The following is a 17961-nucleotide window of genomic DNA, read 5'->3' on the forward strand; positions in this document are numbered from 1 at the left end:
AGCAACTTGCACAGTTTAAAAGGATTTAGTTTCTTTCCTCCCGCAACGTATTGTCATTGGATTTCAAGGTCATCCATTAGCCATTGATGTTTTCAGTTGGAGGCTTGCTGGAAGAAACAAAAACAGTTCAAGGCTATATTGAAGAATTGAATTACCTTGTTACAATTCCGCCAGACAATGTTCTGTCATTTCAGGATTCCTATAAAATATAGTCTGTGCAGCACAGTATGTCATGTTGGATGTCAGTGTGCAAATAAGATGTCTTCTTTAGCTGTAGAAGTACAGTATTGATGTTTGCATTTACACTGAGTTTAATATTCATAATAAAACACAATTAAACATGTAGTTCAAACCTTAAGCACACATTATAGAACACATCTTTTTTTTAGATGGTGTCATTCTGAATATGTTAAAGGAGTGTATTTTTATGCCTTCTGGTTTTGCATGGTATTTTTTGCATCTGTTTATTATCCTATGAGATCTGTTTCTAATCATCATTTATTACTGTTCCTGCATTGTTAATACATGTTTAATAAAGTCCCCAGAATATTTTACTTTTGCAAAGTAAACTTTCCCATGTTTATGGAACTCACTGTAATTTAAAATGCTCAAGTGTGAAAGTAATATAGTTCTCTTGAACTTCAGAATTATAGGAAATATAAGCTACAAGTGACATAATTGTCATTTATAAATGATAGGTGGCCATTATGCCAATCAGTGTTCATCTGGTTCCAAGTAGCTGTTTGATCTCAGAACTTTGTCATGTTAAGTCTTAAATGATCCCAATTTCAGCATCCACATGGTAACCACTCCCTCTGTAAAGAAGTGTCCCCTACCCTCAAACAGAAGTAATAAAGAAAATAAAAGTGTTCAAACCTTGTTAGTTTATTTAAAAAGAACTGCTGCTCTGATATAAAAAGATTATTATTACACTATAATGGTGCATGTAGTCAAATAGAATCAACGTTCTATTTTGAAAATTATTTTGACTCCATAGTCTTTAAAATACTTCTTTTCAAGTCAACTTTGGCCTAAAAATGAACCGCAACCAAAACTAATGAACCAAAGCTGTTAGTGTCTTCTTTATGATAAGGAACACTCAGCTTTATCGCGTGTGTAAATCATTGATGTCTAACTAATACTTTCCTCATGTTATCTACATCTACAGTACAAGTATATATTATGAGGTTCTGTTTAATGCTTAACCTTTTGACATACATTCTACATTAAAAGCATATTTATCTGCAAGGCTTCTTGCATATACTGAACATATTTTATACATATCAATTTCCTTTACTGTGCAGTCCGAAACGGATGACTTCTGATGTGTGGCGCATCCGATAAAGGCGCTCCACATGGAGTGCCTCATAGCTTGGATGTTACCGGTTCAAGTCCAGGCTATTCCATTGCCTGCCATGGACTGGGGCTCCCAGGGGGCAGCACACAGTTGACTGTAAGCTGCCCAAAGCTGCATTGTCCTCCACCTGTAGCTCTGGGCTGGCTGCATGGCAGAGTAACAGGACATTTCAAATTGGGAACTTTACTAACTTAACATTACTAAATTTTAAAAAAGAAATACTGGAGCAAGTTTAGCAAAGCTGGAAATGATTTTCTTAAACAGATTTCTGAGGTGTAATGGAAACAGATCAGCCAGCAGAGCATCCTCTTCCCTACAAACAAAAGCTATCTAAAATCTTCCTCAGACATATTGTAACGAATTGGCCTCTCAGCACATTGAATTTAGGAATGAAAGACAAACATCTTACCATTCAACTAAATAGCAAGCTCTGTAGTCCAGAGGCAAGTACAAGTCTTATGCTGGTATGCAGTTAACACATCAGCCATGTGATAGAAGCAGGAGGATGCCCTAAACACATAAACACACACACTGAAATTATTTAATTTCAATGGTTTGTGTGTGTGTGTGTGTGTGTGTGTGTGTGTGTGTGTGTGTGTGTGTGTGTGCTTTTCAATAAAAAGAACGCTGACTGTATTTGTTTTAAACTGCTCCACCTAGTGGATATTAGGAGCAGATCACCATAAGGCACTCCTATTGAAATGCACAATCATTGAGTGTTTTTCTTGGAGACATGTTTACTCAACAATAAAAACATACCCTCGTCACCGTTTTTGAAATACTGTTTATAAAAACTGTACATATTTAAATAAGTTTGAGTAATGTGGATATGCAAAGATTAGCGATTGTGGCTTACCTGTCACTTGCAAAAGCATACTGGGACTGGGTAGAAAAACAGTAATAATGGGCTTGTCATTGGTGGTATTCTAAACCACTGCACCTCTGGAAAAAGTTATCTGTGAAATTTGCTTGGTGGTTTCAATTCCAGTTTACAATAATCCACAACACAAACCACAACATTCAATATGATTGCATTGCAAACTTTTTTTGCCATTTGATCCAAAAAAAAAAAAGAAGAAGTCCAGCCATTCGATGTGACTAGACTGGTCCCTCATCCTCTAATAAAGTAGTCGGTCCAAGGTAGGCTGAAGGCATGCTGACAGGTCACTGTGGAGGCAAGGAAGTTCTCTGTGATCCATGGTGTCCAAATCAGTCCTAAGATCAAGCAAAATCAAATTGCTAAGAATCAGGTGCCTGAAATCATCAGTAAATCATTAGGAACTTTGGCTAGAGCCATTTCAGCACTGTGACAAGGGTAAGATTGATTTTTTTTTCTTAAAGGTCATTGTCAGCCAGATGGTTAGATAATTGAGACGCTACTACTCATTATGAAGTTAGAAATGCCTGAAATGGGAATGGAGAGACAAGTCTATAATTAATCAAAATGTTAGGATGAAGAGAAGGTTTTGTAATTGCACGCAGCTGTTTTAAAATCCACCTTCTTAGAAACATTATGTGTCAGACAGAAAGAAAAAAAGAGTCACAGTGTTCTTCATCATGAAGCACAGAGAAGCAAACTGTTCAAGAAAAGTTCGGAAATGTACATGTACATAGTTCAAATTATTATCATGTGAAGTTGGTCAACAATTACTGAAAGCTTATATTGCTCACACATCAGATTCAGTATGATTTATATTTGTTTTTTTGAAGGAAAGCTTTTATTTTAAAACATATACAGTAAGCCGCAAGTCCCTCAACTTCAATTGCTGTAAGTATAGAACAAAATAACATTTCGCATTATCTCATGAGCCACAGATTGAATAACCACATATCGATACAGAGCAAAAACATCAACACAATGTAATTAGCAGTTGTTCATGTTTTGTTTTTAACATTTACATTTTGTAAGCTGTACAATACCATGTATACCAAAATCCATTCTGTTATTAAATGTATGTTTTGGTTAAAGAACTAGGTTGCACAAAAAAGAAAGTCAAACTCATTATATATATATATATATATATATATATATATATATCTATATATATATATAATATATATATATATATATTATATATACGTATATATATATATATCATTTTTTAAATAAAAAAGTTTGTTTAATCAAAACTGCACATGATGTGAGGCCTACTACATAGCACTTTCTAAAAAAAAAAAAAGTGCATTCAGAATGGATATAAGGGACAGTTCTTAAAGGGTTTAACTCCTCTTTTAATAAAGAAAAAAAAACTAGAAATAAACAATTTAGGAATACCTCAGTTATTTATTTCTTGTTTTATTGCTTCAACAAGTGTTTGTCATTCGAGAAAAAAAAAAGGTGCTTATGATAATTTGGAGAAAAGGGACGCAAGCTAGAAAAACTACATCTCCTAGAAATTACCACTCAGAGGAGGAAGTAAGGCGCATGGTAATGTCGTATTTGTTCAAGACGTAATTTCTGTCTTGTTGGAAGGAGGATACAGAAAGGTAGACTTCAACCAGCAAGAACAGCGATTAGAAAGAGACACGTTTGTGTAGTTCTTACAGAAGATGTTGAGTTCTAAAAAGGTGGGGTAATTTTATTTTCTGTTATGTCAGATATCATGTTTAATACCAGCAGGAATGCTGGTTTGTAAAAATATATATTTTTTAAAATAATTTGATGACGTACCGCACTGTGCACTATTAATACGTGAAGCCTGTACTGTCTTTAGTTTTAACACAATCATCATAATAAAACATTATTATTTAACATTGGTGATTGTTTTAAAATAGTAAATTCCAGTTCTGCAGACACTTCAATTAAGTACATTAAAGCATGTTATAGAATAATAAAATTGTTTTTAAACAAAACAGGTGACGTTTCTGTTCGAATTATTAAACTATGTTTATTTGTTTATGGTATGGTAGAGGCTTCTTTTTTATGAGTTAGCGACACACTAATCACATTTATTTGTTGCACGACAAATGTATGTTGTTACATTTTCCTTTTTTTAATGTATTTATTTATTTATTTATTTATTTATTTATTTTATTGTATTTATTATTGTTACATTTTCCTGTTGAGCTGGTTTTCGGTTAATTAATCTATTTAGAGGCACAATTTGCCATAACTGAATTTCCAAATGTTATTATTATTTTAACATTTCTCCTGCATTGTCAGTTTTTGTAATGAATAGTTGGCTTCATATTTTAGAACTGCAATACAGTTGAAACATGTAATCCTACTATTGAATTAAAGGTTTGCTGTTTTGCACAGAAAATACCATGCGCTATACTGTATAGTCCAAAGTGAATGAGGCTTTTCGATTGCAGATGTCCTATACCCAGGACTTCCCCGAGATGGAAAGCACAGATCTGTTGGGACTGCTGTTTAACGATGAGAGTGCTGGTAATGAGGATGTCCTCGCTGATGGGGCCATGCTGATGGAGGAATGGGGTCTTTCGGAGCAAGATGTAGGTTTATTTCTATTAAACACGATGCATACTCCATGTATATAAAAGAAGAAGAGATAGGGAGCATTTTTTTGTAAGCAGTTGAGTTGGTTTGATACATTTGGGGGTTCAAAAACATGTGCTTTCCTAATTGAAAACGAAATAAAAACCTGAACAGAAACGTTTACTTAAAATGTATTATTATTCCAGTTCTTACCGTTGGGGGCAGCTGTTACCATGGAAAACAGCACAGTCTAGGAAAAAATATTTCTTACAGCAGCCATTTTTTTCGCTGGTGTCTGGCAAGAACAGTTTCATTAACTCGTGTAATTTAAAACACGGTACACACAGTACAGAATATATAGACATAAACTGTAAACTAAGATAACATTTTTGAAGCCCTGTTGCAGCTGTACAGCATCCATGCGAAGAAAAAAAACTGCACCATGCCTTTTAAACCAGAAGACAATTGAAACAGTAAAATGTAAAATACACGAGCGGTACAAGCCCTGAATCTGTTGCTTCATGTAAACCTTTTATAAAGGGGATTGCACACTGTATGCCACACTTACTGATGGAAGTATTATTGGCGATCCAATCCAAACCGCCAGTAAAGTCAAAATAAATTCTACTCCAAACTCTCCCCTTATACGGTATGTCAAAGAAAATATTAAAGGAAGGTTGGTGTTTTTTATAAGTTTCACTTAAAACCGGACATTAGGGCGTTTGGGTTCCTTCCACCCGCACACAGATGCCAATTCCCGGACTGTCCGGTCAAACCTAGACAGTGGCAACCCGCACTGTAAGTATTAGAAAAAAGAGGAAGACCAAAAAAAGAAATATCACTGTACTTTGCATAAACCAAACCAGAAAGAAATATATGTTTGGACTTTAACAAGGGGTTGGTGCAAGTTTGACAGCTTATTATTCTTGGAACACACTATTTTAGGTAATTAAAAGTATAGACAAAACAATACAGAGTAGCGTACTAAATACACTTGAAACAGTGAGTATTGCACGGCTGTTGATGAACAGCTCCTCGAAAATCAGACAATTTAATTCTTGGCGAAATCACTGCATTGAATAAGCACTACACATTTACAGCAAAGACTGCATTCTAAAGTTCACCACAAGAGAGCCCCTTATGACCATGAAAACTGGTATTTCCTGATTTTTAAAAAAATTATATTGCCTTACCCTGCAACATATACTACTTAATACTAATATCACATCTAATTATCAATTAGTCACATCAATATATATAATATATAGTATAGTATTATATTATATATATATATATTATATATATATATATAATATATATATATATATATTCCCACTTTTATATTAAATATATATATACACGGGTGTTTTTTTAAGAGTGTAAAATTGAATTTTTTTTATATTATGTTTCATTTTTTCATAACATTACTGTGACCTTGGTCTGTACAGAAATTTGACAGCCGGGGTATTTAAAATATGCAGCTGAAAGTTCCACAGCGTGCACGCAATGCACGCTATCACAACTATAATATTATAAAATACTAACCGTTATCCTACACTATAAAATGACGCTTTCAAATTAACAAAATGTTTGTGTGATATCTTGTTTTGCCTGCAATTTCTTCTTCTTCTTCTTCTTCTTCTTCTTCTTCTTCTTCTTCTTCTTCTTCTTCTTCTTCTTCTTCTTATTATTATTATTATTATTATTATTATTATTGCTGTAGTATGCCTGTGACAAAGCGCCTGCCCCTGTGTGTATTTTCTGTTATATGTTGCGTGTGGTGTGTTAAATTTTGGTGTATAGTCATTGGTACATTGGATATAAATGGGTCTGTGTAACACAAGTGTTTAAAATGTATATTTGTATTTAGGCACGAGGATTGCACAGCACTTCACGTGCAAGTAAAAAGTAATAATATGTGAGCACAGGGAATTGCACTTTATTAATTTACATGCAGTTGTACTGCGACTCCAATTGAATGATTGATTAGCAATCGAGTCTCAGTACAGCTGCATAAAAGCTGCATGTTTTCACCCACTCGGGGTTGGGTGTAGAGAGAGAGAGAGAGAGAGAGGGGGGCGTAATTATAAATGTCAATTGTTTTATGTAGCATTCATCCACCCTGTTTTTGTCAGTGTCTATTCGTTTTGTTTGTCTATTTATTTTGGCCTCATGTGCCGTGTGCTGTTTTTGTTAAAAACCTTTTATTTTCTGACTGTTTAATTATTAAACTACGCATCAGCGCCTTCACCATTCCAAAACCTGTGTTCTGAGTCAGTTCCTGTTTCTGGTGTGTGTGTGTGTGTGTGTGTGTGTGTGTGTATGTATGTATGTATGTAAATATATGTGTATGTGTGTGTGTGTGTTGCCCGAAAGCAATATTTGGCAATATTAATAGCTTTTTATATATTTATTGCAGATGCTGAATGGCATTGAAACAGAAGACTTCTTAAATTCCATTTTGGGCCATTTGGAAGATGAGCCATCTACATTACAGTCCTGGTCTCCCCAGGGCAGTGACAGCGGGATATCTGAGGATAACAATAACTGGAACAGCCCTTCCAGCAGTGACATCACACCATCACCCAGTCCCAAGTTCTGTGAACAGCCAGTCAACAGCCCTGAATTTCAAACCAACACCGAGGTCATACAGACAGACCATAACTATTCCCTGAACCAAGACCAGCAGAGCACCAGCGACACTCTGCAGAGCATACGAACGGAGCATCCTGAAGCAGATGTGTCCATCGATTTTGGTGTGTAAAGGGTTTCACTTGTGTCCCTGTCAGGTCATTGCCACCGTAATCACAAGAGTTGAAATATCAAGTTGGCTAGTTAGCAATATGTCTAAATTCTAGCCTTTTGACATATTGCTATGCAAATAACTTGTGTGTTTTACATTCATCAGCACAAGGTATATGTTTGGGTCTCTTTGGTTACTTGGGTCAGTTCTATAATGTAATGTAGTAGCTATAATTCATGTCTCAGTCTTGGCTAATAAGGTGTCAGTTCGAGAGAGGATTGAATAAGGAGGCTCACCTCGAATGTTTGACATAAAATGTTCTCGTACAGCCTGATTTTTTGACCCATATTTGTGTTGCACATAAATTTCCACTTAGATGACTGGGAATCACAGTATGTGGATGAAGATTACTCCAGTGAAACCCCTGTCTCTCTCGCAATGGAAGATTTCTCTCAGTCTGATAAGGAATGCCAGGTATGCTTTTTGAAATATCCTGAATTAAAACAGAAATACTTCACCTTAAAACATTGTGTTGTGAAGACTTTGAATTTGCAAAATAGGATTGTATTTATGTTTTAGTTTATTTAATGTTTAGCACAGTTTCAAAGATTAATAAGAAGAGATGAAAGGGATCTTTTAAATCCAATGTCTGTCTATCTATCTCTATCTAAATAAAAAATCTATATATCAGGTATGGAAATGAGGCTCCTATTGCTTAGCAGTTTAATCCATTCCTGGTTTTACTATGAGTTTAATAAGACACACCTGAGCTTGTTACCTATACACTGTGGCTGATCAGGCTTGTGCTAACACCAGGAATTGATTACACTGTTATGCAATAGGTGACATAAAAAAAAAAAAGATTAAAGTCCATTCATGTTAATAAAATGTTAACTTGCATTATTTTAAGTTAGAGGTTTGTCTTTTTCACCAAGTCAGACATCTAGCGTTATCCTTATATAACTCTCTAAGTAATTCAATTGCATACACCTTGCTTTAAAAAAAAAAAAAATATATATATATATATATATATATATATATATATATATATATATATATATATAAATATTGTGTGTGTATGTGTCAGAGTCTGACATCAGAGGAAATAATGTACATAAGAACAGCCATTAGCTGTATTTTTCTTCTTTTCAGATCCAGTTTCAATTCAAGGAACTGGTTCTAACAGAAGAAGAAAAGAGAATTATGGGAAAGGAAGGGATTTCAATACCAACTAATTTGCCCCTCACAAAGGTCAGTATTTCTCTCACGTTCACATCAAAGCTTCATGTTTATGCATTTTGTTTAGGGAGTGGCACAGTTATACATTATTTGATTAACTTGTACCCTGCAGGGTTAACCCAGTCCTTTATTTTATTGGAGCGTTTTACAGCACTGGGGAATCCCCCTTAATCTCTTACTCATAATATATTGACACAACTAAAAATTAACAATCTGCTTCAACTGACACAGTCATTCCAATATAATATGCACAGTTGCTGCATTACAAAGACAATTCAGAAGCTATCTGTCCCAACAAGAGTCCTGTTGATCTGTGACTTCACTTTTGTTCACAGATGTTTAAAATGGTTAATACGGTATTGTTGCACCATGACATGTCACAAAAGAGAACAATCACCCTGTCTGCTGACTTGTAGAAACTTGTCCTTCAAACTAAACCAGTGCTATTTCATTTCAGGGTGAGGAACGCATGCTGAAAAGGGTCAGAAGAAAGATCCGCAACAAGCAGTCGGCCCAAGAGAGCCGCAAGAAGAAAAAGCACTATGTGGATGGGCTGGAAAGCAGGTACGTGGCATTTCAGCCTCCTTTTATAGTATTATAGTCTACATTGGGCACTCCCGTGGCTTGGATCTCTTTGTGTCTTAACTGTAGGATAGTAGGTCCTGGGTATAGTTTAGCAGTAAGCTGTACTGTATAATTTGGGCTTGAAGTTTTCAGGTGTTATTTTTGATCACATGACCCTTTAAGCTTGAGCTGATTCTGTTTCCTAATTAAACTCAGAAAAAGCTGTTAATTACAAAACAATGTCACTTCTTCTTTTTACCTTCGCATCTTGACCGAGCCTGATTCTGTTTGGCTTAATGTTTATTTCAAATTACGTTAATGTCTCAGTGCTGCTCCTAATTGCATTTCATTCTTGCCGTCGCCTACTTTATTGTTGTGCTTTTGTTATTTTCACTCATTTAACAGAGTTCTCCTGACAGATTTGCTTTTCAGTATTAAATACCCAGTACAGAGTGTACACTGATAGCAAGTCCATATTTTAAAATCTCTTTGATTTTGTAGCAAAGAAAAAATAATTATTTTTAATTAGTAGTTTTCTCTTTATTAGGAAGCAGAGACAGCTTAACAACTTCTAATTAACATTTAAAGGGAGGTAGAGATTTGGAAAATAAAACCTTAAAAGGTCAAGCCCTATATATAATACATTCCTTAATGCAGCGTTATAAAGTTAATAATTTATTTATGTTTAATCTTTTGTTATCATTATTTAGAGTTGCTGTCTGCACAGTTCAGAACCAGGAGCTACAGAAGAAGGTGAATCAGCTACAAAAGCAAAACCTGTAAGTAGAATATTCATTTATTTTTCCGTTTTGTTGTACCTAAATGGAAAATACATTTCCAAAATGTGACCATAAGGTAAAATCCATGTTTTTTTTTTTAATTTGTATTTAAAAAAGCCTTGATTTATTCAAACTTCAATTTTACAAACAGCCTCCTGATAAACTGTCTCATTGTGTTCCTGCTTTGATGTCTTAGAAGATGTGTGAACCAGCTCTCAACCTCTGATTTTGACAGTGCAATTTAGTAATTAATGTGCGTTTTTATAATCTTGTTTTAAAAATGATTGGGAAAGTGATATAAACCACTTAACAGTTTTAAATCAATTGCTCAAAGTGTACAAATTAATTGAGAGTTACTGTAAAATTGTCTAGTCAGTAGTAGTAAAAATAAACTTGGTTATAAAGTGTTTTGGCAATGTCTTTCGATATCTCATGATTAGGAGTCTACTTAAATCGCGGTAAATTTACGTGTTTTTATAGGTTGTGGATTAAAATTAGGATTTCGCAGACCTGTTTAAACATTAAATAAACCTAAGTAGACAGTATTTCAGAACATTGTCCCATCCAGTAATTTATTTTATTAGTACCGAGTCAAAACAAAGAAAACGTGGTTATTCAGGTCTAAAATTCTGCGAAAAAGTAAGCAGCAGGTTGAAGCGAGGTGGCTGTGCTAGATCCCTGTAGTACTGATTTAACTTGCAGGCAGGAATACTTTTTGTCTGCGCTGACTTCCCAGTTTGGTTTCTGAAAGCTGTTTATTTTACGTTCTGTTCAGCAGCCTCTGTAGCTTTTTATTTAATGTATGATTCTGAAACTAAATACCGATCAATCATATTTTCTCCAGACACATTAAGATATGCAAAACAATTAGGCTACCTCAATCTGCATGTACAGTTTCTTTGGGAAATATCTTGAAACGATCATCAGCCGAAATATACTTTGTTTTTTTTTGTCGTCCATTTCTAATATTTTACCTCCAATGCTGAAAACTAGATCTTAGCAAACTAAATGCAGCACCAACTTTGTTCCACCCCCAGCTGCACATTACAGGTCACAGAAAAGCAGTAATGACGCACTGATAGACACGTTTTTTTTTTCCCCCACTCCGTACTTGTTTGTATGCATTGGCCCCTAAAAGAGGTGAATTTCATGGTGACCCCTCAATTTCACGATTTCCGCGAAATCGCAAATTAGGTAGACCCCTTCTCATGATGGATTGTTTGAGGTTCTGGGCGTTATGTAGATTCTTCTACCTCTAATAAAAAAAGTAAAAAAAATTTGCTTAAACAAAAATAATTACAAATTGTTTAATCTGCTTGCCAGGACTCTTATTGAGCAGTTACGGAAGCTTCAGGCACTGGTGAAGCAAACAACAATGAAAACAACCACCTCAAGCACCTGCATCATGGTGAGCCTTTCCTCTTTATTCCATTCTATTTAAGCTTTATATTCCATTCTATTTAAGCATTAACCCACAGTGCCATAGTTTATGGCACTGTGGGTTAATGCTCTCTCTTCAAATGGAGCCTGGATTGGATCTCACAATTGAGATGAGTTTCATTAAATTCATTCAAAAACCCAGCCTCCCTAATCCAGGCAGTGTGGGTACACTCACTGCTTTTGTCATTGCTGTGTGGATAAATGGAAACGCTGGAAATTTGACAGTGGCTAAAGGAATTATACAGAGGTTGTAATATTAGTTTACAGAATAAAACCAGCTATTTGAATTGTTCTACTGTATAGCTATGTTATGGCATTTTGCTGTTGCATTGAAGATGGCATGTATCGCAAGACTTAATTCATGTTTGTTCACCAAAAGACTAAGGCAAATCTCTTCATTTTTTGTGCATTTGGGAATATTTTGCAGAACTGTGTATTTTTAGTGTTTAGTTTTTTTTTGTTTTTTTTAATGTAATTTTATATTTTTCTGGATCCATGTTTGTATTTGTTCCCTCCACAGGTGTTCCTGTTGTCATTTTGCCTGATTGTATTCCCAAGTGTGAACCCGTTCGGTGCAAGCGGGCGCCAGAAGGAACTGTACACCCCTTCAGGAGGTAAATGCCAAGATCAGTTCACCTTTAGGGGAAATACATTTGTATAATTAGTTGAGCGATGTATTATTGGATTAACCCGTGCATCTCATTCATTTATGTAAGACACTTGAGCGCATATATATAGATCTTGGTGGTGTCATTTTTATGTAACTTTTTTTCTCTTCTGTTCAGTTATTTCAAGAAGCCTTCGTTCTCTTTCTGGTGTGGAAACCATTAAAGATGAACGAGCAACAACAAATTACCTTGATGCTGCTGAGAAGGATCTGATATTAAATGTGGAAATCACAAAATCTGTGCTGTCTGGAGGGCTAAACCGCACATTGGAGGTTCAAAAAGTGGAAAAAGCAGAATCAGAATCCGCAGTTAACAGTAACTCCTCCTCCGACTTGCCTTCACAAGCCAAAACCAAGCTGTCGCCGGAAGGAGAAAGACCCCTCAGCCCTGGAAATGAGGCGGTGGAGTATACAATGACTGCTTCCACAGTGAACAAGGAAGACTGGCTCGACCACAAAACCACAACTGTAATAATCCAGCAACATCACTCGGATGAAATGTAACAAGGACTGTTCCTGCTCCAGTTTTCAAATAACAGTTTAGTCAGTCAAACCATACACTGTAAGCAGAATGTTATATATTCCCTTGTAGCAAGGGTTTCCATGCGACTTATTTAATGTGATGAACATGAAGCTCTTACTGTTGTATAGTATACTGTGTTCAGGTGATGCAAACTTTAAAAATATTGGGAAACAATATGGCCCTGTGTTTTATAGAAAGAGTACCTTTTAAGATAATCCATGTACTTGCATCATTACTTACATATTTGTGTCTGTTTATTATCCCATGGTATGTTTTTTTTTTTGTTTGCTTTTTTTTATAATTTGACATTTATTGCTTATGGCATGTTTAATAAAGTCACAAAGACTTATCTAATGATGTCAGAATAAAAAATGACCACTAGGGGTGTTCAACAAGGTTGGTATTCATTTAAGTAATTATTATTATTATTTTTATGTTAATAATATGAACCATATGAATAATGTGTTACAATGAAATTTTTTGTTATTGTTTTTTTATTGTTGTATTATTAGTAATGTTGGAAGAAAACGCTATGACCTGTAGAGTCAGTGACTGCATTTTGTGGGGGGGAAAAAGAGGTCATGTACAGCACTATGCAGGATTTGCACAGCTAAAGCTTACTGTTGTTACCTGTAGCTATAAATATATCCTTACTGTGTTTCTATGTAGTGCGCACTGTGTTACTATTATATAATCGTCTGGTGGCTGTGAATGTCATTGCTATGCTATTGATTGTACTGCTGTACTGTTTAATTTGTGTCTTTTTTAAATAATAATAATAAAATAGAGTGCCACTTTTTCAGTTCTGATTATTAAGCCTGCTAGTGAATGGAGTTCATTTATTTTAGTAAAAGCCATCACAGTTTCAGCTTTCTGTATAAGTTAACACTAATGCATTAACCATTTTAGGTGTGAATTTCATACATGTAATTTCAGTGTTACTCCTTTGGGAGGACCTAACCTTCACTTTGATCTGTGATTGAAGAAGTCTGACATGGTGACATCCTGTGTAACGCATTTATATTCTGGCCTCATACTCATAATTGTATTATATGACGTTCGTTCCAAACAAACCCTAACCCTTCTTGTCAAAGCCTAATATTTTAGAGACTTCATATTTGCAGGGTTATAGAAACGCTGCATAGTAATCCTTTACACTGATCGCAGACCTAATACGACTGTCCTATAGAGGTCATACGACATTAAGTTTCAAGCATAAACAGAATTTACCTGTATTATTTCAATAATTGGTCCAGCAGTTTCCTGTTTTTCTTTAGGTCCAGTTCCATTAAGGTCCAGGCGCTCTGCCTCCCACAGAAATTTTTGGACCTTATGTTTTTTGCTTTATAATACATTTTTATTTAGCGCCTTTCATAGTGGAACCACCATCACAAACTGCTTTACAAGATACAAGACTAGGGTGTGTGAACTATGCATCAGCTGCAGAGTCACTTACAACAACGTCTCACCCAAAAGACAGAGCACAAGGAGGTTAAGTGACTTGCTCAGGTCACACAGTGAGTCAGTGGTAGGCTAGGATTTGAACCGGGGACCTCCTGGTTATAAGGGCGTTTCTTTAATCACTGGACCACAAAGCCTCCTCTCGTCACAGCCCAGGAAGAAAATGTCAAGAATGGGCTTCTAAGTTGTCAAAGGCGAGAGGGATAAAAAGCTAAAGCAAATAATTAAATGTTTGCTAAACTTTTACTTTCCTATTAACTGCAACTTTCAGGTCTCCATAGACTGATCTGTACTAACTGACTCATGCTGTCTAACTACACTGTATTAAATGTATTTGAGTTGCCACGAAAGGAGATAACTGCCCAAATACAATTAAGTAAGTGTAAACGTCATAGACAGGATTTACATTTTAGTACTATTATACTAATATTGTATTAAAGTTTGGCAGTGTAGGAGCTCAATATTTGAAAATAAACCGTTTTGTACATTTCACTGCCTTGCTGCTGCTTGCACCTGGAGTTCAGACGTGCAGGGTAGGAAGGAGAAAATATGTTTTGCTTTGATAATCCATAGCGAAATACTGATCCAGCTGCATTGCACAAAGTATATAAACTACATCATAAAAATATAATGTATCATTCTTTTACAACATTTCACAGTCAAATAAGTGATGTCGACACATCTTTAATTGTGAAATGTAGAAATTAATTGATGCAGATAATGCAGTGAATTGAACTAATTGTAAAGAATCTACATTTGAGCGAATGGTGCATTTAAGAACAGGAAGACGTTGACTTTTAGAGACTAGCATTATTACAAACAAGAGTTAAGAGATCATTACAATTATTTGAAGAGACTAGCCGTACAACTATTGAAGGTAAATTAAGGAACATCTCTCAGCAATATGGCCAACTGTTACGGCAGGCCAATTATTGAATTGGTTGGTTTCAGTTATTTATTTTTTTAAATGAAGTAAGCTTGTTCAGACATGAAAACAGCCTGCCTCTTTTACAGTAGACTAGTACATGAAGATGTTAGTCCTGTTGTGTTACCAAACTTGGCAGAGGTCTATGCTTTGTAATTTGTTGTCTGTTTTAATTTAGAGAGACTGTTGCTCTGAAAAGTCATGTGACGATGAAGTTACGAAGGCTCATCTGGCTGAGTATGCCAGAAAGAAATATGGAAACTCGCCTCCAACTATCTTTTCCAAAATAATAGACAAGATGATGTTTCGATAACCTATGCTTATCCTATTACCAACATACACTGAACAAAAATCAGTCAATTGAAATTAGGCCCTAATCTATGGATTTCACATGACTGGGGATACAGATATGCATCTGTTGGTCACAGATACCTTAAAAAAAAAAAGGTAGGGGCATGGATCAGAAAACCAGTCAGTATCTGGTGTGACCACTATTTGCCTCATGCAGCATGACACATCTCCTTCGCATAGAGTTGATCAGGCTGTTGATTGTGGCCTGTGGAATGTTGTCCCACTCCTCTTCAATGGCTGTGCGAAGTTGCTGGATATTGGCGGGAACTGGAACACGCTGTCGTACACGTCGATCCAGAGCATCCAAAACATGCTCAATGGGTGACATGTCTGGTAAGTATGCAGGCCATGAAAGAACTGGGACATTTTCAGCTTCTAGGAATTGTGTACAGATCCTTGTGACACGGGGCCGTGCATTATACACTAAAGACGATTTCCAAATCTAAAACAAGGAATACATTGTGACAATGATGAAGAGATACTGTAGCTTTCATCTGCAGGTTTATTATGTTGTGTCTGTATTGAAGTATGTGGGGATAAAATTTGTTATTTTACATGAATTGGATTCATCACACTATCATGAGGTATATATATATATATATATATATATATATATATATATATATATATATATATATATATATACACACATATATATTCCAATAATCTGTCCTTTTGTAATGTTTCTTTACTAAAAGCTATTAAAGTAAATCATGTAATTTGTGATTGTAATTCTTATGGTAAATAAAGTCTTGCCTTAAGGTTTATGTTCGATTTGTGTGTTTTTATTTTTGTTATGTTCATTAACTGCATATTTGGGAATTTGTATCCAATGCTTAATGCCATTATTTTTTTACATAGCTTTTGGGGCACCTCCTAATAGTCGCTAAAAACATTGCAAAGAAAGAGGGTCTCAAGGAAGGTTACAGAGTGGGTAAGTACAATACACTCAGAAATACAAAGCCCAGGAAAGAAGAAACAACAATTGAATACACAGTCTGACTGAACAAACACACAAATATTCACAAAAATGTTCAGCTAAGCAAACCATGTTGTTTTATAGAAATCAGATACATTGCTTGTGTAGGTATACCATGCACTTTATATAAAGTGATCTTCCTGTTATCTCAAAGAGATACTTTATCTACATTTTTCCCATTACTGTATTTAATGTCTAGCCGGTTTTATATCCTATTGTATGTTATCTGTCTCTGTTGTTCCCTAAGTTTCGATCATTATTTGCCATGCCAAAAGAATTTCACTAAAAATGGTTCTGAAAAGACTTGTCATTGTGGGGAAGCATGTCAGCATTTTCATGCTCTCAACACTGCAGCCCATATTTGAAACATTGTGCTAAACAATACAAGTCTGGCACAGTTTCATGAATGTAAAACCTTAATTAATTAAAGTTAAAATGTTGTGAATATGGCTTGAGCCCCATATTTCAAAGCTACTAGTTGAAGAAAGCTTGAAGGCAATATGGGCCCTTTACCTGTCTTCATTAGAACACTATAAACTAGAATTGTTCATTTAATATGGTTGTGATATAGACGAATTATGCAGCTGGTTCAGGCACATGTGTCTTAACCTACATACCAGTGTTTTTCAAACATTTTAAAAACTGTACCCGTTCTGTCTGGAGGTTTCAGCTTAAGTATTCTTTTTCAGTTTTCTCTCTACTGAATGTTACTACAATTGCAATAAAAGGCAGAATAATCGTATTAACAAATACATCTCCCCTCCCTCACAGTTATGTAATATATAATTTATCACAACAGTTTGGAACAAACTTCTGTTTTAGGACAGAATATCAAACAGTAATGCTTAAAACTTTTAATTACAAGTCTTAGGATGCACAGAATCTAAATAAGGATTATCCAAAGGGACTCGGTATAACTTTCTGTTGCTTGAGTTCTCATCCTACGTTTTTCTTTTGCAAGTAAGAAATGTATCAATGTATCCTGCTTGACCCCCTATGACCTTTGGAAGTACCACCAGGGAACATGTAACTCCGGTTTGAAACCCCTGCTATATACAATCGAGTTTGTTACAGAATGGATTTATATGTATCTTTGACACACCATAGCAGAACATATTATGCATTTTTACATCAGACCTGAGATTTTTATATTTTACAGTGCAAAATATACAGCGAGACTGAACAGGAGTGTTGCAAAATTGGAATTAAGCTAATCAATTGTGCAAGCTTGCAACACACTTACTGTTTACATACCTTTTCTTCTATGTGTGTTTTATATGGTTTTTATTTCATCTTTTTATAAATGCTTGTACCTAATACTATAGATACAGCTTCGTATTGCCATGAGAATGTAACAGGCACAGTTACATGTGTTTATAATAAAGGGTTTCCCCACTGGCTGTGTTTTGAGCTTTGCTCTAATATATATTAAACCTGCAGTTATCAACGATGGGAAGCAGGGAGCACAGTCTGTGTACCACCTGCATATCCATG

At 35.3% G+C, this 17961-nt stretch overlaps 1 protein-coding gene across 1 annotated transcript; it reads left to right on the forward strand.

Moving 5' to 3' along the window:
• The first annotated feature begins 3818 nt into the window (after nt 1–3818).
• On the forward strand, nt 3819–13542 carry LOC121316075 (cyclic AMP-responsive element-binding protein 3-like protein 3). Its single transcript, XM_041250823.1, has 10 exons — nt 3819–3925; nt 4673–4813; nt 7216–7552; nt 7916–8013; nt 8692–8790; nt 9236–9342; nt 10053–10121; nt 11445–11529; nt 12082–12175; nt 12347–13542. Exons 1-10 carry the CDS (start codon nt 3908–3910, stop codon nt 12730–12732), a joined length of 1434 nt encoding a protein of 477 aa, XP_041106757.1. The 5' UTR covers nt 3819–3907; the 3' UTR covers nt 12733–13542.
• Nucleotides 13543–17961: the final 4419 nt, after the last annotated feature.

The sequence above is a fragment of the Polyodon spathula genome, chromosome 1 (assembly GCF_017654505.1).
Source record: "Polyodon spathula isolate WHYD16114869_AA chromosome 1, ASM1765450v1, whole genome shotgun sequence".
NCBI lineage: Eukaryota > Metazoa > Chordata > Actinopteri > Acipenseriformes > Polyodontidae > Polyodon > Polyodon spathula.

Coding starts and splice junctions, on each gene's coding strand:
- LOC121316075 (XM_041250823.1), top strand. Junction 8,014..8,691: donor AGTCTGATAAGGAATGCCAG/GTATGCTTTTTG, acceptor TCTTCTTTTCAG/ATCCAGTTTCAATTCAAGGA. Junction 12,176..12,346: donor ACTGTACACCCCTTCAGGAG/GTAAATGCCAAG, acceptor TCTTCTGTTCAG/TTATTTCAAGAAGCCTTCGT.